General features: G+C 42.5%; 1 protein-coding gene across 2 annotated transcripts in view; it reads right to left on the bottom strand.

Annotated features, from left to right (window-relative positions):
* Positions 1-21,025, bottom strand: part of TP53BP2 (tumor protein p53 binding protein 2) — a 55,871-nt gene that overhangs the window by 22,298 nt on the left and 12,548 nt on the right. The window contains exons 1-5 of one of the 2 annotated variants that reach the window (XM_059840672.1): positions 19,332-19,446; positions 12,833-12,980; positions 6,982-7,095; positions 5,379-5,458; positions 635-736 (exon numbers count right to left, since the gene is read on the bottom strand). In XM_059840672.1, coding sequence (XP_059696655.1) covers positions 635-736; positions 5,379-5,458; positions 6,982-7,095; positions 12,833-12,980 — 444 coding nt within the window. In that variant the 5' untranslated portion in view covers positions 19,332-19,446. Of the gene's footprint in view, positions 1-634; positions 737-5,378; positions 5,459-6,981; positions 7,096-12,832; positions 12,981-19,331; positions 19,447-21,025 lie in introns of those variants that run through there. The other variant, XM_059840671.1, reaches the window with a different exon arrangement.

Consider the following 21,025-nt stretch of genomic DNA (forward strand, 5'->3'; position numbering starts at 1 on the left):
CTCTGCCAAAAGCAGCATTTTCTGCTTCATTTTCAAGAGTAATGTGTACCAACACATTAAGCAAAACATGAGCTCTGTGCCACCATCCTGCAGATACATTCAGAGTATTTTTCCCCTACACAATTCAGGAGCTTTTCTGTTCCATTAGCTTTTCTGTTATTGTTCTACAAGCACTTTATAAATCACAGTCCTAGGTTATTTTATCACATGCAAGACATCTCTTCCAGCCAGCTGTCCCAGAAAACCAGGCACACTGAACTCTTATCAGGAGAAGGCAAGATAGCATGACAGGACAGCAGAGACAAAAGCAGTGTTCAGTGATCAAACTGGTGAATTGCTGGTCACCACATGGAGCACAAATAGAGCTGACAGAGCCACCAGGATGAATGACAATATATTAATGTTATGTGCCCTATCCCTTCAGTAAGCTAAATGGCCACTTCTATCATTGGCATTATTTGTATGTTTTACAACTGGATATTTGCATACATTGACTTTCAAATTTAAAAACAGGCAGCCAAAGAAAAGGAGCCCTGTGTTTAGAAGGGGTGAAAAAAACCCAAATCCTCCTTCCACTTCACATGACTCTTACTACCTTTGTTTTTGGCTGCAAGCAATCTAATTCCAAACTCACCTTGTTAGCCAGCATTTGTTGTTGAGCCTCTATTTGTTGCTGTTGGCGTGATGCCATTTCCTGGAGTTCAGCCAGTGTCATATCCATCCTTGGTGCACTTACCTGTCAAAGAAAACCCAAAGCATGCTAAGTCTAGAATTTTTGATTTGGCTAGCACTTAATAGAGCTACTGTAGAATAGTATGGTAAAAGTCTTTCAAAAAAAAAACCCCGACTGAAGAGACACAGTAACTTCTTATGGTAAAACAAATAATTGTAAGCTCATACACATGTGTAGCCCAATTCAACAACTCACAGAAAATTACATTTTTTGGAACATCAATGTTTCTAGCAGCAAAATCCCAGCAGCATTTTCAGGAGGCATTTCAGAGCTCTTTATAATTCAGCTCAGCATGAATCAGCTTTGACTGACTGAGCCCAGAATGCTCAGCATGTGGCAGCATGGATCTGTGCTTGTAGGTGTATCACATAATTTGAAGCCCTTCCACGTAAGTTGAAGAAAATAGAAAGTTTAAATATGGCTGGGCAGGAGGGAAAACACCACTTTCAAAGACAGCACTGTTATTGGTTGTCTCTTCAGATATTTCCTGAGTCTAGATTCAATCTTATATCCATACTATTATGGAGCAAGAGTGGTAGACAATGGATTCAATGAAACAGTAACTGGTGTCAACTTGAAGTCTGGAGTAAACTGAAGTAATATGAGAAAAGAATTTTGATGAGAGGAAAGAAGGGGAAGGATGGTGCATTTGTGGCTCTGAGATCACCTGTACAAGCACAGCTATGGCAGCCAAGAGATCCTGGTGACATCCTGGAAACTGAAAGCCAGGATGGTAACTGCTAGAGGCTTTGTGTCTATTTTAGAGCAGTCATTACCAGCCTGTCATTTCTTTCCATGGTACTATTTGCACCTGCATCTCCAAAGAGGGAAAGCCTCCATTTTCACTATAATGGTAATTCTTCCAGAGGCCTGTGGGTGCTAAGTGTCACAATATGCTCACTCAATGCCATTTTGCTTGTCCTAAGAGTTTATGAGGTTATTTCAAAAATGAGTCCCTTTGTCTGATTCAATTCTCTCCAAGGTGCCATGTCACCACAGAACATGTCTCTCAAGGCCCTGTTAGACTTTTGCACTGGCCATATGGGGCTGCTAAAGGGTGAGTGGGTCCTGCTCAGCACTCCTTGGCTCTCCAGTCAACAAATTAGTTCATGGATGGGAATTACAGAGTCTCAGTTGATGTGATATTACTGCCAGGGCACCGTTCTGGTAGCAATTGTCACTTGCTGGTCTTCAACCTGAAACAATCTCACAATGAAGGGGTCTTTCTGTGCCTGATCTTCTCTGTATTCACAGTAGCTACAGCTAAACCCTATCAGTACCCCTCAGGATCCCTGAAGTACCCTCTCCTGAGGAAATTGAAGCCAAGGGTACCAGGGGCCTCTGGGCCAGTCACATGGGATGCTTTTGCCATTTGTGCCCTGTCAAACTCACCTCAGCCTCTATTACAGACAACACCTGGCATCCCCCAGTCACTCCCAGATGGGTTCTGCACTCCTGTGCCTTGATGGCCTCAATAACACCCATCAGTTATCTACCACAGCTTTATATTTGTGTGGCTCTGATGTGCCAGGCCATTGAATCCACACAGCCCAGTGTGCCCAGCCATCCTTTCCTCCTCCTGGCCAAAGGCAAGGACCCTCTATTCCTGCTCCTGGTGAGGGTATTCTGGCTGATCTTGGTGATGCCAGAGCAGAAGTCCCCTCACCATGGTTAAAAGAGATGCTTTCAGTCCTTTTATGTCTAAAACATAAACAACCAGTTGTGGGGTACCAGTTGTGGGTTTCTCTGGGTCTGGATTAAAGGCACTTGAGATGGTATTTCATGTTCTGACTCGGGTGTTTATTATTTCTTATCAGTAAAACAGTCTCACAACCATGAGTTCAGCAGCTTTTCATTAGAAGGCACAAAATGGCCAACTATCTCTTGTTACAAGGTCTTTTAAGACTAAACTATCCAATTAAGAACTGACACCTAGATTATTTTCCCTTTTAACCCAATAACTGATCCCACAGAACTGCAATGGGGACTTTTCTGCCCAATTACAGAATGCCACCCAAACCCATGAAGAAGGAGGAAGAAGAAGCACGAAGAAGAAACTCAGGACAACACCCTGTGCCCTCCATCTTGCTTCCATCCACAACATACTAAAAATCCCAAAACCTTCATTTCTCACCAAGTGGTACACCTACACTGCTCTCTATAATCTATCTCACACTTTTGTGGATTCTAGTCTATCTTGAGGTCTAGGAAACTTTCTCCATGAATGAGGGTCAAAGTCAGTGCTGCCCTGGGGTCAGGGCACCCCAGAGCAGACAGGGAAATATTCCTGGTGCCCTGGGTTTCCACAGGAGATCACTGATTGCCTTCCAGTCTCTCTGTGGCAACTACACTGAGAGCCTTCTTGGTGACCCTTTCTGAACAGCTCTCTTCCCTCTCAGTTCATGGACATGAGCTTCCAGCTTAGAGGGGGGCTCACCATCCCACTGCCTCATGTCCTCTCCCTGCTCACACAGGAATAACCACAGCTCCCTACATGGCCTGTTCCTGGGGCTTCCCTTCCCCCTCACTGGGGCAGGAGAGGAGCAATCTCTTGGGCTGCCCCTAAAATCTGGGGTGCTGGCTGTAGGGATGTGGAAGTACCCAGTTTCTTCTACATGCCAAAGCCAAGAGGATGCCACCTCCACAGCTGGTCTATCCATCTGCAGGTAACACAGTACCACCTAGATGCTGGAATAGGATGCAGGGGCACTATGAACCACCTTCCTCCACAAGGCCACTGTGCAAGGGACATCCTCTGGATCTTTAAGGACATTGTCACTTTTTAGATCACTATAGATGACTTCCAGCACTGCTAATTCTCTCAAGTACTGGACACCTTCATGCAGTGGTTCACTTTCCTTGGAATTTACAGGATCTTCCTTAAATGGATACCTTGCCCTCATACTTGAGAGGAGCCATGTCCAGAAACTGCAAACTGCTGTTTTCCAATTTCTCTTTTAATTTCCTGATCTCTGGCAAGGGATCCCAGCTGTTGGGCTTCATGACCTTCCAAGTGCTGACTGTCAGCCCCACTACCCCAACACTGAAGCAGCCAGGCAGAAATCTGCTCACATGGATGGCAGCTGTAATCTTTTCACAACTCTTGAAGTTCTGCTGAGGTCAAGGACCAAGTAACTTTGTCTCCTGTTTGATTTGTCTCACTCCTTGCAATTTCTTTTTTGAAGGACTGGCTTCTTTATCTAACTCCTACTTTCCCTAATTCTCCTTCTTCCTCCCTTTCCAACCAATGATACAGAGCTGCAGCTTACTTTGGCCATTTCCATTTTTCCTTTTTCACCACGGGGGCAATTATGGTGGTTTGAATGCCTGTCTCAGCCACAGTGTCCTCAAACACAGTTTGGGTTCCTGTTTCAACTACAGTGCTCTGAGCACTGAACTGTGGCTCACAGGCCAGGCCCCAGTACAGGTTGAGACGCTGCTGGTTTTCACTGGGGTGGGCAAGGCACCCTTCTCTCAGCTGCCAGGGCTCACTGATTACCTGTTCAGGTGTAAGGCCCCAGGCAATGGGAGGTGATAACCACTCCAGGCGCCTGCCCAAGTCCTTCCACACACCCTGCCACCCAGGAGCTGGATACCTCAGAGCACAGCTCAGTATCTCCTCACCTAAAGTTTGTTTTCTCTTACACCCAGATGACACTGAATTCCACAAACCCCACAGGGTGCCAACAGCATTAGTTAATATTATTATACAGTATTAAACAGCTTATATATGGATGAGCAAAGACCATGGGAGCCTGCATTTTAAAAGCATTCACATCCATCTCAGGCAGGGAGAGGGAGGTGTATTCCCTCATCATCCCCACAAGACAGCTCCCCCAGTGTAGCAAGGCCATCAGCGTGAGGGCAAAGCACAGAGCCATTGTTTATATTAATATGTTCCCAAACTCAGAAAAACAGATAAGGAGTGCAGCTGACAAACTCTGTGTCCCACACAGGAGCTTGATACTTGGCAACTACAAATTATTTTTATATATGAATATATATATATATAAAAACTGCCTTTGTCTCACCCCAGTTCAGGGACCAAAAAGGACTACAGTTGGTTGACCTTGGCTGGATTCCAGGTGCCCACCAAGCTGCTCTACCACTCCCCTTCCCAGCAGGACAGGGCAGAGAGAATAAGCTGGAAAACAACTCCTAAGTTAAGAAAAGGCAGTTTACTAAAGCAAAGGCAAAAAAGTTTGTTCAAGCAAGCAAGGACAAAAAACCAGTTTATTCTCTACCTATCAGAGAGCGATGTCCAGCCACTTCCCAGGAAGCAGAGCTTCAGCACAGGAAGCAGTTGCTCCAGGAGGCAAACGTTGTAAAATAACAAATGTTCCCCTGTTCCTCCTCCTTCCCTTGGCTTTTGTATCTCAGCTGACGCCACATGCCAGGGAATATCCCTTTGGTCACTTTGGGTCAGCTGGTCTGGCTGTGTCCCCTCCCAGGACCCTGCCCCCTGCCAGCCCCTTGATGTGGGGGGAATGTTGAGACAGTGCTGATGCTGTGCCAGCCCTGCTCAGCAGTAGCCAAAACTCTGGAGTGTTATCAGCACCCTTCTGGCTGCCAATGCAAAGCACAACCCTGGGAGGGCTGCTGTGGGAAAATGAACTCCAGCTCAGCCATGGCATGCAGCACTCACCCCGTTCTCTATTCTTCGATCACCAGGCACTTTCACACCATTTCTTTTGAAGGCTGGATCTTGAGACCTTTGTCCAGTCCCTAGACAGAAACAGTCAAAGACGGTAAGGTAATGTAAGATTTTTCTTATCCTTTTAGACATTGCTTTCAGTACAAAAGGAGAAACAGAATAATCATTATAGTGTAGAATCTGAACACCTGTTCTTTACACCAAGATGAATTTAAGTGATAACACAACACATTTTCTGAAAAGATTTCTGTTCAATGTCAAATTTTATTTTAAAGTACAGTTATGTTCAAAAATACAGACAAACAAAACTAGCTTAAGCGACAGTAGGCTATTCCAGTATTTATCCTGTGGCAAACAGGCAGTCAGCCCCTACTAAATGTGCACTATAGATGCACAGTTTAAAAACACATTTTTTTCTTCTTCCTGGCAGTCATTGTGTCAGTAAAGCTGCTGCTTAACTAGAACCCTACTTTATTCCCATCAAATCATGTGCAAATAGTGCTCAGATGCCCAATACCAATCTCACTGACTTCCCTGCAGAACATAAGTGTACTAGAGGACAAAGCCATGCCTGTTACCTTCTTGCCCATTTGATTCCTATTTCAAAACCACATTTCTGTGAGAATAACTCAGAGTTCAAATACATTGCTTAGCAGTGCTGTGGCAAATAAAATGACAATAATCCTAATACTACAGGCACCCTGGACTTGGAAAAATACATTTGGACAACTAAACTGCTCTGTTAGCTCCTCAGCAGGTAGAAATGGCACAGCTTTCGCTTTTCATGCACTCATCCTATCACCAGGATGCATTTCAAATATTGAGATACAGTCAGGCATCTAAAATGTGCTGGGTACAATGTCACTTAACAAATTCAGTATTTCCAACACTGAGAAATACTACCAAGAACAAAAACAGAAAAGGGGGAAAAAGAAGAATCTGGTAGATTGATTTAAAGGTAAAAGTGAAAGATTTTACTAAAGAGGTGAATGTGGGATACACAGAAAACCCCTGAAAAACTGAAAGTAACTTCCTTTACAGATTTCACATTTCAATTTACAATGAGAAGTATATTCTCAGAAAACTTCACCAGGAAGTTCATTTAATGCTATTCCTAAAACTAACACAAATGCGTAGGAGAAACTTTGAAGAGCTCTATCTTTGCCCAGTATCACCCTGGTAAAGTATTATCCAGGTGAACAATGACCCAAATCACTGTGCAAGAGTTTGGCTTGCAGAGAAGCACAAAATTTATATTTATTTCTATATTTATTTTATTTCTATATTTTAAAGAGACCACCACAGATTTCAAGATATTTTGCTGGAGAAAATATATTTAATACAGTGTGCCTAGAATGCTTTGGTGATAACCAGCTCTAGAAAAACCTGCAGAAATTTCAATTGGGATTTACTATTCCCAGATATAGCAAGGGAAGATGAAGCCTTTACAAAGACTAGCCAACAGTCAGACAAAAAAAAGGCTGCAACACCTACTGGCTATGAACATTAATAAATAACACACAGAAGCTGTTTCCTTAGCCTTGAAGAATGACACAGAACTTGAAGAGATGAAGCAGCTGAGATCAACACCTACCAGCTTCCCGGCAAGGAGAGCGTTCGTGGCGGAGGAAGAACCGCACCTCGCTCCTCTGCATTCCAAACCTCTGCAGAACATCCAGCATCCGCTCATTGTCGGCTATGGGGCGCTCTGGAAAAGGTAAAAAACCTTTAAGTGTGGCACAGTCACATCTTCTGAAAAATCCCTTTGCCCAGGATTTCCTCCTGGGAAGCTGAGAAGCCTCAGAGAAAAAGGAAAACAATTCTTATCTCATTTGCTTCTCCTGTGTTGTGCTCACATGTGGAATGTGTTTGGAGATTGTTTCATGGGATTCATGTGAATTGTTTTGACTCAATGGCCAATCAGGGCCAAGCTGTGTCGGGGCTCTGGAAAGAGTCACGAGTTTTCATTATTATCTTTTTAGCCTTCTGTAAGTATCCTTTCTGTATTCTTTAGGTTTAGTATTCTTTGATAGTATTATAAAGTAATAAATTAGCCTTCTGAGAGCATGGAGTCAGATGCATCATTCCTGCCTTCATCTGGGGGGCAACCCAAATACAAGAACAGTGAACTGCTACATCCCACCACAGCTTGGGCCCACACTAAACCAAAAATGTCTGTCCATCTTCCACCTGAACACTGTGAGTGCACAGGTGTAGTGAGTGCACACAACACTTGCCCTCACCCAAGAGATTTCTACTTTTCTTTTAAGAAGCCACTGCATAGCTCCTTGCTTCTGAAACTAAAACAACACCTTTGAATAGCAACCCTGGAAAAGTCCACCCCTGAAGGGAAAAGCTGAGGCAAAGCCTGAGGGAAAACAAACAGGGAATTTGGAGCTTTCAGCTCTAGTGTCCTCATTTGGTATGTGCATATCACCTTACAGGAAATGTGCTGTTGTACCTTTCACTCCTCTTCTGTGGCACCTCAGACAAACTCATCCCTCAGTCACTCCCACCCCCTCCTCAAGGGCACTGCTACCACAATTCCTACAGGGACACCTTTACTTCCTAACTCCAAGGGGAACAAAGAGAGATGCAAAGATAAACTCTCAGGGAAGAGGAATTCTTCTCCTAACGCTGGATGGCAGCCCTTGCATTCAAGCTCAGGCAGGAGCACTCAGCAGCCTGGAGAGGCTCCTTGGCAGTACCCAGCAGCCCTGATGCTCAGTGTGCCAGCACAGCTCCTGTCACTTCAAGTGTTCTCCCACAGCTCCTGTCAGACACAGAGCCAGCTCATTGTTTTGGACAGCAAATTTCATGAACTTCAGATGAGATGCATTTTGAAAGCCCTATTTCTGATAAACCTTGAAAAGCTGAACTACTTTGGATTCACAGCTCAAAGTAAAAAAAGGATCAGACAGTGAAAAGTGAGCCCAGTAAGAACTTGCCATTTCCTTTCAAATAACTGTGATGAAAAAGTTACATGCACAAATTCCACTGAATTTCTTTTCCTGCTTCTATCCCCAAGCTCAGGATTCAGTCACATAAGTAATTTTTAAGCATTACTTACTGCCTTTTGATAATAGAAAAACCCAGTGTGAGTCTAAATCTACCACTACTCGTCCCTTTCTGTATTACCATTCTTTAAAAATTTACACATATCACAACCAGGCACTCCCAGCCAGAGTGACTTACTGGCCTCTAAATCTTTACATAAAAGCAGTTTCTGTTGTTATTCTAGACATTTTACCATCAATTTTTTTGCCTATTTTAAACATGTTGGCAACAGTGTGGTCAATATATCACAGCAGTGAATTTACATAGCCAGGATACTGTCACAGTATCCTCTAACAGCATTGGGGCTCATGATCATGCTGGACCTGTTTGTGCTGGATGCCAGACAAGCAGAAGATATTGCTCCTGGCCTGAGAAATAAGACAAGCAGACAAAGAATGAAATTAAATACCACCATTTTTGCACCAGTTTCATTTTTCCTGACGTTGCTTTTGTTGGCAGTTTCCTTTCATTTTTTTAAGCAAGGGGAGGGGAAAGATAGAAAAAAGAAATCAGAGTAGTTCATTCATATTCAATAAAGTCTTTCAAAAAGTCACTGTCTTAATATGAAATCATCTTTTCAGCAGGAAAAATTGTTGGCGTTAAGTATAAATGTTTTCAGTTCCATTAAAAAAGGAGCTGCTAACATGTTTGCAGTATGTGAAAAGCTCTTTTCAACACAGAAGTGTTTCTTTAAATGAAAATGCTGCAGCTGTGCTCAAGCAATCTAGGAAGGAGAATTTCTGGAGTCACTGTCAAAAGAGATTAGCTTTACAGAATAAGCAAGTAGGTCACTGTTACAGAAAATGCCGTCTCTCGGCGGTTACTTGTCTAGACAGCGAAAAACATTCCTCATCTGCTAAACCTTAATTCAAGGAAAAGGAAAAAAACACAACAACAACAACAACAATCAACAGCACCACTAGCAGAGTTTTGTCTTGAAGGCTATACAGCAGGCTTATGAGGCAGATTTCTAGCAGCTCAGCAATACTTCAGCAGTAACTCTATAATCAAGGGAGATGCCCTTTACACAAGGATTCTGTCAATACCACTCACTGGCTTCAAAGGAAGGTCAAAGAGATTTTCAAATACCAAACAAATGTACATTTGGAAAGCTCAAGAAGAATGGACAATCAGTTTTCTTTTTTTTTTTTTTTTCCCCCGTCTCATAGAGGAAAAAAAGGAGATCTTTATACATGCACTCCCTCCTTTTGACTGCTTTCCACAGCAGGCAAGGTAACTGCCTAAGAGAATTCTGATAATAATAGGAAGGTCAAGAAATTTTGCCTTGATATTCATCAAATTTCAAGCAGAACTAGGAGGACAGGAAGAGCAGTAAACTTGTCCCCTTCAGGGAGCAAAGTGCCTCAAGCACACTTGCAGCAATCTTTCAAAGTAGGCTTAATAAGATCTGACAATAGAAGCTAAAATTCCTGAGCAAGTGTCAGAAAAAGAAAGAAACAAGTGACATAAGAAGGATCCCAATAACTGAAGTCTAAGAAGTCATTTTCCAACACAAATCTTTTGTTTCTACTCCCAGAGGTCAGCTGTCCTGCACCATGTTTGTTTCAGAGCAGTTGAATTTGTTCAGTGTAATAGGAAAACTAAACAGAAATCGTGGCTAATCCTGGCAGAACAAGATGGAAAACTTTACTGACATCAAAAATGAGATTAGCTAAAAGTATTTCTCTCCCCATTGCCTCCTCCCCTCACCAAAAAAATCCAGAATATATATGAAAACATCTTGCAAATGCTTGCTGCTGGATGCTACACAGATGCTTAAGGCATATTTTATCCAAAACAACAGGCATGAATGCAGTACTCACATCTTTTAATGCCATTGAGATAACTGCATTTTTGTTAGCAAGTACAACTGGGAACTGTATTTGGAACTCCAGCAAGGCCAACTGCTGAGCCCTGCCCTTGGGTCACAACAACCCCAAATAGTGCTACTGGCTGGGGGCAGAGGGGATGGAAAGCTGCCCAGTGGAAAAGGACCTGGGGGTGCTGGTCAACAGCAGCTGAACATGAGCCAGCGTGTCCAAGCAGGCCACTGACATGCTGTGTCAGCAATAATGAGGGCAGCAGGAGCAGGGCAGGGATTGTCCTCCTGTGCTCAGCACTGCTGAGGCCACACCTCGAGAGCTGGGTCCAGTTCGGGGCCATCACTGCAAGAAGGACATGGAGGTGCTGGAGAGAGAAGGGCCATGGAGCTGAGGAAGAGTCTGGAGCATGAGTCTGGTGAGGAGCAGCTGAGGGAGCTGGGGTTGCTCAGCCTGGAGAAGAGAAGGCTCAGGGGAGACCTGATGACTCTCTACAATTCCCTGAAAGGAGCTTGCAGCCAGGGGGGGATTGCAGCCTCTTCTCCCAGGTAACAAGTGACACAAGAGGAAACAGCCTCAAACTGCACCAGGGGAGGTTAAGGTTGGACAGCAGGAGGAAAAATTTCTTCACTTGAAGGTTGGTTAAGCATTTGAACAGGCTTCCCAGGGAGGTGGCAGAGTCACCACCCATGGAAATGTTCAGGAGATGACTGGACATAGCACTTAGTGCCATGGCCTAGTAGGCACAGTGGTGTTCTGGCAAACGCTGGGCTCAATGATCTTGTCAAGGTTTTCACTGTAAAAGTGGACAAAACTTTTTTTGTCTTAGATATCTGTTCTTGTGTGTCTCATGATGTCTCTGCAAAGACTCATTCAGAAAAAAATTCACTGCTTCACTTTGTTTCTGTATTTTCTGACACCTCCTTGACTAGCAGAGAGGCAGATAATTGGATGGTATAAATAAAACACCGCATACTTTATTGTCCCACTCACACAGAAGTTCACTTTTCAGCCTAACCAGAACATTTGGGCACTAAGTACTGGCAGATATGACTTGCCTCTTCCTGTAGATGCTCTCCTTTGATTTCAGGACAATCTCACTGCCCTTTCTAGCAAATGTTACATCACCATCTCAAAAGCCAAGCAAAAATCCAGGTTCAGGAAACATGAGAGGAGCTCCCCACTCTGACACAGCCCCACCTGAAGTACCAACAGGAGAACCCTGTTCCCCTCCACAACCACTTGTGCTCTTTAACAGGGTGTGGGCATTAAGACTAACCATAAATTCAGTTGTTTTACCTAAACCTTGATTTTACTTCTCTTTCACTGTAGACTTCAGTATGGTGTTGATTCAGACAAAGATGTACAATTAAAATACATTCCTAGAAGATCTCTTTCCATGATTAACTGTTGATTTTATTATCATTGATGAAGCAAAGCTTCTTTATTTCTAAGAAGAGAAAAAATCTGCTCCAGTTTTTAGACTTAGAAATATTAGAAACATTACATCTCTGTCAGAAGCAAGTAAATATCAAGAGACAACTCAGGTATCTCATAGCATTAAACAAACATCCATCTCACCAAAGATTTCTTTTAACAGATGTGAGACTGAGATAACAGCAGAGGAAGAGAGAAATATAAGCCCTTATCATCTGATTCTGTTATAATCTTGTTGAAGCATCTCAAAAAGGTTGGCTTAGACATAATTATTTTTCATTACTCAAAATCCTGCCAGGGATTCATCTATCTTATGCCTCTGGATGGCTCCCAGTATCCAATGAGTACCATGGAGACAGGAGATAGTCCAGAGCCCTTTCCTATTTCAGCCATGTGACATTAGTAATATTTTAGATTTTATTTGTTGATATATTCTCCAGTTCCCATGGAGCACGGCAAGTTTGGGAGATTTGAATTCCCAAGATGGAAGAACACAGAAAAAGAAAAAAAAAGTTACAATGAGCCACATGCACAAACCCCTTTTCCACAGGCTTGGAAGGACAGTCAGAAGTAGCTTCTCCATCCTCTCTGTCACCCACTTTCTTTAGAGCACTTCACACCAGGTAACTCCCACTCCTTCTGCTAACACACTCCTTCCCATCCACACTCAATGCAATTGGTAACACTGAAGGTGTCATCAGAAAAAGGAAGCTTTATTTTGCCACTGCAAGTGAAAATGGCTGTGGGGTTAAAGAAATTATTTTGGACTGGTCACAGAACTACCAATACCTAGTACCTCAAAACCCCCAAAAAGGCTGCTGGGATCCCACTGTGGGGAGGAGGAAGAGGAAGAGAAAAATACTCTCTCTCACCCCTCAGACTCATCTGAGTCACAGAAGGGCAGCACAGACACAGAAACATCTGCATGTTCAAGTTCCCTTTTGCTTTTCACTCAGTTTTGCACGTGTGAGCCTTCTTGCAGGTGGGTTATCACACAGCCAGTCTGATGAAACTAATGAAATGGCAATGCAGAAACTCTCTGGGACAGGATCACATCTGTCAGGTCTCCATGTGCCACCTTCTCAGGAGCAGAGAATGCACAGCAGTTCAGCAGCTGCCAGCCTGACCTACCTGAGCCACACCACACCTCAGCCAGGTGGCACTCGGTCTCCCCAGGCTCCTTGCACAGCTCCACCACATCCCTGCAGGTTGTCTCGGGGGTGACTGGCACCTCTGTGAAGTGCTGCTCGTTGTTACTGAGGTACACGGTCAGAAACATCTGCAGGAGACAAAGGCAACAGCACAAGGTTACTCTCCAACACAAAGGCAGGCTGCACCCTGGAGTCACAACCTGCTGTTAAATGCATTCTTTCCCACACAGATAACATCTTATCAACTACAGTGGGTACAATTTTCTAAACAACCCCGAATTTCTTTAAGGTATAAGCAAGAGAGATGCTGCAGAAGTCATCCCCTGCTCAACTAAATCACATTGCTGGAGTATTGGGACATTCTCAGTTCAGTCAAAGAGAATTCTGCCAGGCTTCAGGCCTGGGAAACTTAGAGAGGAAGAATGAAAACAATGATCTCTCTTTCTGTTCGTGTTGTTCATAGATAGGTACCTTCAGAGTGTGCTATTCATGGTTCACCAATGGTGTGAAAGGTTTTTACTTGGAGACCAATCAGGTTTCACCTTAGCAATCCTGGTTATAAAAGGATGCCACCTCTTAATAAAGTCTCTCTTTTTCAACTTCTGAACCATGGAGTCATTTCATCCATCCCTGACTCAACAGTGTCAGAGGATTACTCGGTTTTGAATCTGGATCTGGTGCTCCTTCCTTCCCTCTTCAGGTGATGCATCAGAACTCCTCCCACCTTATTACACCTATGTATGTATCCTGCAATCATTTGAGACAGCAGGAGAAAGAGTCAACTAGAGTTCAGCAGGAGGGAAAAACAATGGTAATTACATCTGCTATAAAAAAACATCAGAGTTTACCACATAGGTAGTGAAGTGGAAACACAATTTGCATTTCTGTAACATATTTCATAGAAAGGTTCCTAGAAACACAAGTCAACTTGATGTGCTCTTAGTCTCAGCCTGAAAACAAGGTCACCCCCCAAACCCCATTATCCAGGAAATCAAGGATATTTTACTTGGCTTCCTCTTCACAGCTGGAGAAGGCTCCTTGATCTTTGGTTTATCTGTTTACACACACCACACAGATGTTCTTGCTCATGTCTCTCCTGCCACAACTACTAAACAAGCACTCTAAAGTTAGTTGCCATATTTGATAGAAAACATTGATGATTACTGCCTCTGAGCAGCATCTAGCTACATGCTATTAATATTAAACTCCTATCAAAGTTTAGCTGCTAGCTAAAATTTAATGTCAGTTCTCTTGAGACCAATTCTCAACTTCAGTCTCAACTGGCTGTTAGTCACACGGCCTCCAGCAAAGCAAAAAAAAAAAAAAATCAGTCAAATATCTCCAGAAAGCAATTGCACCACTAAGCATTTCAAGCAACAGCAACCTATACAATTCAGGATTTTTCATACAGATGGAAAAGGTGCTTTCTCAAGAACATACAAAAATCCTTGCCTGTCCTCATTTCTAAAGGGTGAAGTGGATATACATCCTTAGGAGCAATGGTTTAAAAGGTCAAAGAGGAGGAAAAGGAGGCCAAATCAAACAAGGGGGGAAAGGTATAAAAACCCTTCTAAATGAATTTAAATAATCATTTTTTTAATGTAACAAAACCATTACTACATACACTATTTTTGTGATTTTGTGTAAATACTATGGAATTAGAGTTGTTTCTGCCTTTGCAAAGAGAAATTCAGCCCCATCTGTTTCACAGCTTTAGGAATCCGCTGCTGGGGATTCTCAGGGAATACAACCATGCACATGCACATTCCTGATGTCTCCAAAGCCTTTCCAGGGCTATTCTGAGTGCCAAGATCCCCTTCAACCCCGTATGAGAGACTGCCTTCACTCTTTCAAAAGCTTTGACAAAAACACTCCAGACTCTGCACATCTTGTTACACAGACTGCAAGTATTTGGCCCACTCCTGGCAGTGTAAACACTTGCAAATTGTTTTTGGGCCCTGGCACTACACCAAGAACACAGAATTTCTGACCACTGGTTTTGCCCACCTCCCCAAGACAAGGGTTTCTGATAAATTCCTGAATGCTTCTACAAATATTCACAGAGAGGAAAAAGCCTGTTGAAAGTGAGCTCAAAACTGCCTGATGGCTCCATTCCTCCACCCAGTTCTTTGTCCCTTCATGGGAGGGGGGAAAAAAAAAAACAAGAAATCAACAAGAAAACCAAACAAAAAAGCCAAACTTGGAGGTTGTAAGGAAGGAAACTAGGAGAGAGAATGTGGAGGTAGGTAAGATCAGTTTACCACACATTTACTGTAGAGTGAAGATGAGCTCAACAGGTTCTGCTGTCGACAGCACAAGGAGGTAGTGACCTAAATTAAGGAACAAAGCTTTCCAAGCAGGAACTCTGACTTTTGGCTTTAATTTTTTGTCACAGAACATGCTACCTTTCAGATGCAGTGTCTCTGACTCCCCTAGAGGAGCCTGGCAGTGAAGGATGTCAGGTGCAGCCAGGTAAGAATACCTATTAATCACAATTACTGGGGCAGAAAAATATAAAATAAAAAGGAAGTTCCCAAATAGATTTACAGCAGGGTTATGTAGGTGTGTAAAACTTATCAACCTTTCACATTTAATGCTCTACAACCTTGTATTCAGAACAGGAATGCCACTGAGAAATGGCACAGGCTGTGTGTCTGCAATAACATTTGTTAATTTAAAACATGAGCTCACAGATGGGAATTAAGAGAAAATTATACAAACCATGGCATTATATACAAAGCAGACCTAATTTGACCCTAGCTGGGCTGTTCATTCTTCAGTGTGCCTGGCTCTATCCAGTTGTTAATCCTTAGGATTTAGCAATACAGACAACTACACAGGAAGGATCACGAGTTGCCATTTCCATCCACAATGCTCAGGATAATTACTAATACATTAAGCCAAGAGCACTCAGACCTGCTGTGTGGGGGCCATTTCTGGGACTTGGGAGTGTCTGCATTGCCTCTAGCCCACACACTCTAGGAACTAAGAAATGGAAAAGCAACCAAACTGCAAATTCCCTAAAAAACATACCTTCAAGTCTTTAAGAGTCTAAAGCAACTAAAATGTTTTGATACTGATGTTATCTCATCCTGCTTCCCTTCAGCTCCAGGGGCAATGCTGAGATGATCAAGTTCTGTAAGCAGTCGTGCTATTCTCACACCAAATGGTGTCACATTTGTCACCACCACTGCCTGCTCACCTGCAAGGCCTCCTGAGGTACCCTGCTGCCCACCTGGACACACTGGAGCCTAGGGCAAGCTGACCAGAGACTATCCATCACAGAGATGCCTCTTCCCAGGGAGGTGAAGAAGGGAAAGGTGAAGAAACTGATGTGAACCAAATGCCTGCTGTGGTTTCTCAGTGCTGCTCATCACCCTCGGTGGCTGCTGGGGCTGGCACCACCTCAAACTGGGATCTCCAGGACTCACTCATGCTTCCCTTGGGAATAGTTCAACTGTGACATTCATTAACCACCCCACCAGTTAGTTTGTATCACTGTTTTATTGCTGCATGGCAACAAGAAACAAAGGAAATGAGTGCTCTCAGGACACTTGCTCAGAAGCTGGAATCCTCACATCCACCTACAGCACAAAACAGTTTCTCCCTCCTCCCTGAAACTGAAGATGTCAAGACAGTTGTATACAAATATCCAGCAATTTCAGAGGGGAAAAAAAACCCAACATGCAAAAAATTCAGTTTCAGATTAGGCATAAATGAAGCACTTGATTAAAAGAAATAAGATGAATTTCAATCAGACCTTGCATTTTTTTTTTAAAGATAGCATGAAAGCAATTACTGAAACATCTGACAATTCCATATAGCCTTGGATGAGGGTTTTTTCCTCCTTTACAAAAACTGAGTTTTATGAACGCCCAGCACACACACCAAGCATTTTTTGAACAGGACTCAGATCCCTAAAGTAAGGTCTCAACTAAAAGATTGCCCTCCCTTTTCCCAGCCCAAAACCATGCTCACTACAGGTACCAAAAAGCTTTAAAATATAAAAGCATTGCAGTATTTTGGCATACTTTGGGAGAAGCCAGGGGTGTTGGGAGAAACCAGGGGTGTTGTGTATCTACTGAAGCAGTTCCTTTTAAAATCCCATCAGAGATTCCAGCTGACTCTGCTCCAGCTTAGAAAATAGAAGTTTGCAGTTATGGAGCCACCAAATGAGGCACTTCGATCGGCTGCACCAAGGACATCAGAGGGAAGCCCAAGGTCACATGAGATAAAGCAAGGGAGAGTTTTTGCAAGGAATGACTGCAGTGCTTGACTTACAAACAACTGGATGGAAAAGCAGAGTGCTGAACATAAAGGACCTTGTGTCCCAAAAAAGCCTGCCACTTCAGGCACAAATATTACAAAAATTTACATCGGTGTGAAGTACAATTTGAGTATCCCCAGCACAAAATGTATCATTTTGTTTCAACTCCTATTATTTATGAATGAACTCCAACTACAGCCACTAAGTCAGGATTGAAACACACCCAGGAACAGGAAGGGAGCTTAGTAAGAAAAGCAACCAAACAGAAGGACAGAAGAGGGCATCAACTAAAGCAAATCATGGGCCATTTTATAATCCTCCATCTCTCTCCTGCACATCAAACAGCCTTACCTTTGCCTGCAAATCTGACCCATTCATTGCTGAGCTCATCAACGGGATCATTTCATACAATTACACCCATATTAAGTACAAAGGGTCTCCACATCTGCAAATACATTTTCAACTGAAAGTAAAATATTTAAGAATGGCTAGCTCTGTTAAAAGTGCTAGGCTATGACCACACTCTATTTTGGCTCCTGCTTTGTTGCCACACAAAACAAAAATTAAAAGCAAAATAATTTTTAAAAAAAATCCAAAACCAGAAGAAACCATTTCCAAAAACTAACCTGAGCAAACACAAGTCTTATAATTCCCATCCATCCAACAAGATATCATTTCACATCAAAGGCCTGGAATCACTCTTCTCCTTAGATCAGAAGGCCTCAATTATTGATTAAAGTGGGGGGGAATAGAAATGCAATTTACTTTTCAGCTTTGATGGTGCTTCTGCAAGGATCAGACTTTTCTTATTCCTTAGTTATTATAAAGCTGATGTCACACATCTTTGGAATTAAAAGGGTGCTAAATTGGATACTTTCTAATTCATACACTAATAGCACTCAAGCATTCAGGTTTCAAATATTCAGAAGAACACTCTTATATGGGGCATGATGTAAATTAAAATACACTTAATTAATTCCTGAAACTATCTGAATTAAAAGGGACACATTTTCCCCCTCCCCACATTTTTCTAGGGAAAGATCTAACTCTGATCACAGAATGTCAGCAATGGGCAACAATCAGCAAAACTCAGTCCCTTATAAAATATAATCAAGAAGAGAATATATTAAAAAAATAACAACTTAATGCTGTTTTTCACTATTGTCTGGATTCCTAACTTCATGGAGGCTTCCTGCACAGCATGCACTATACAACACAAACCATGGCATCTATTCACACAGTACTCTTCAGCTTCAAAGCACTTTATGACCAGGAAGTCATGACACAAGCAAGCAGTTTCCTACTTTACAGGCAGGGAAACTGAGGCACACAAGGAGGCAACAGCAGAGCCAATCCCATTATTTGATAGCCAAACAAGCATCCTGCCTCTGGAAAATTTGATTCATTTTGTTACTTTGCATGAGAGCTAATAACATCATTCTGTACCACATTCTTTATTAGCTACATTTCAGACTGAAACCTAATCCCTTCAAGAACTCATTACCTGTGTTGAAGGTTTTTATATTTCCATAACACAGCTAAGTAATGATTTTAGCTTGCATAACAAATTTTCTCAGCTCTCATTTTTAAGGAGGCATTAAAAGTCATTCTTTTAGGACTTTTCAACTAATTTACATCCTTTTCTCTAAATTTAAATCCTGAACTAAAATGTAATTTTAGAAGCTAGTTTTAGTTAACTGAAAAACTAGCAACATAGAAATTTTAGAATTAATAGATTAACTATCACATTTCAAGTACAGGTGAGAGAAATAACTGCTTTTACCCACAGTTTAAATACTACTAAGTCTTCCCTGATAAATACAAAACCCTTCCACACAAAGAGTTTTAAATTTAAATCTTGCATCTTACCTAGTGGGAGCAATGATGCTGCACCTTCCCAGATAGCTACAAAGAAATCAGTGGCTAAAACAGATATTTTTGCTGACTTAATGCAACTTTCTAAACAACAGAAGACAGCCTGCACAGCAGCACATTTTCCTGTTCTGAGAAGCAGCAGTCAGAGCTGGTGCACAGTTACAGCTCTCCATTCAGTGCAAAGTATACCACAACAAGAGAGTAATTCAGTGATTCTTCTGCATGAAGTTCCCCAGACCCTGAAAACCGTTCTTCCATAGGCAACATCCTCCCTTATTGTGCCTAAAGATTAAGGTAAGCAAAAGATTAAGGTAAGCAAAGATAATAATAGACTTACTAGAACACAGGCACATGGGATGGCTGCTATCCCTGATCCTGTTCAATAGGGGTTCAAGAGAAATGCAGAGTAAAGTTTAGTGCTTGCCTCCAGCCACACCCGAACGCACGGAGTTCTGCTCTTGCCATCTCCTCACACACCACTCCGTTTATTTTGCACTGGCTTTGGGCCATAAATATGAGAAAGGAAGTTATGATGCAAGGTAGGTGGAGTACAGTAGGAAGCACCATGGGATTGTTCAGATTATTCCCAGTCTATATAAAGCACAGCCCTTTTCCCTTTTCATTGTATCACAGCAGAAAACAAGACTGAGCTTTTACTCTCAATGGCGTGGTAGTTTCTCCTTTAAACAATAAGTTTGTTATGCATTTGTATTTTATCTTTAGCAAAAATGTCAATTTTTTCCAGGACTTAAAATACAACGTACATCTACGTGCACTTTGAGGAAGGGATGGGGAAAACGAGCTGCAAGCAGTAAAGAGAAAGCTTTCCCCTTCCTTTTTTTTTTTTCTCCTCCCTCTTATCCTTAGTGTAGAGAGAACAGCATGAAAGCCATCTGTTTATGGTATATGCTAGTTCAACTGGGCAAAGGCTGTAGCACAAATGCCACATTACATCTCACTATCAGGCATCTGAATCATCATGATGGGAATCTGAAGAGTTGTAAGGGAAACAGCCCAAGTTCTGGCCAAGTATTGTTACTGTCTGAAATTAATGGAAGGATGTTTGCTCTCATTCTACTTCATGGACTGCAACCTCAACAACAGAACTCAGCACCGCAGCTCAGACTTACTAATGAGGAATATGCAATAACAATTTTCCTGCCAAATCTTGCAGAAAATCATTATCTTAGATTAGCAATTTTGATTTTGTGAAGTCTATCAGGACTGGTAAACACAGGATTCCTGACCTACATCCCCTCTTCTTTCAGCTGAGCATTATGCACCCCGTCTTTCAGAGAGCTTTCCAAACAAAGACTTTTACTTTGAACCCAAATTACGTTTTCCAGCTTGACATTTTTCTTCAGGCATTTTCATACACAAGAAAGCAGAAGTCCTCCCACAAGCCAGACACCAGAAAGGTCTATGCAAATAAAGCTCACTGTTTTGGATGAACACTCAGCACAGGAGCAACCCAACTCCCCATTCCTTGGCTGAGCTACCACCTATCACACAAGGCAAGAAAATCTCAAACAAAGGTGGCTTTTAAAGCCACCCATACTTTTATACTGCAAGTGTCTATTGCAACATCAGCATTCAGTAGGAAAAAAAAAAAAAAATCCAAAATTCTGTAGTGGGTTGACCCTGGCCAGATGCCAGGCTGCCACCAAAGCCTCTCTATCACTCCCCTCTGCAAATGAATGAGGGAGACAAAACATAATGAAGGATTCATACATTGAGATAAGAAGCTGGAGATCACTCCCCAAATAATGTCACAGGCAAAACAAATTCAAATTAGGGATATTAATTGGATTTATGATTAAACTCAGAGCAGGAAAATAAGAAGTACAATAAGATCTTTCCCCCAGCAGTGAACGGAGATGGGAATAGGGATTGTGGTCAGTTCATCCCGTGTTGTTCCTGCTACTGCTCAGGGAGAAGAGTCCTTGCCCTGCCACAGTGAGGGGTCCCTCCCACAGGATAAAGATCTCCATGAACTTCTCCAGTGCGAGTCCACCCCAGGGGAAGAGCTCT

This window comes from Haemorhous mexicanus, chromosome 3, assembly GCF_027477595.1.
Source record: "Haemorhous mexicanus isolate bHaeMex1 chromosome 3, bHaeMex1.pri, whole genome shotgun sequence".
NCBI classification, from domain to species: domain Eukaryota; kingdom Metazoa; phylum Chordata; class Aves; order Passeriformes; family Fringillidae; genus Haemorhous; species Haemorhous mexicanus.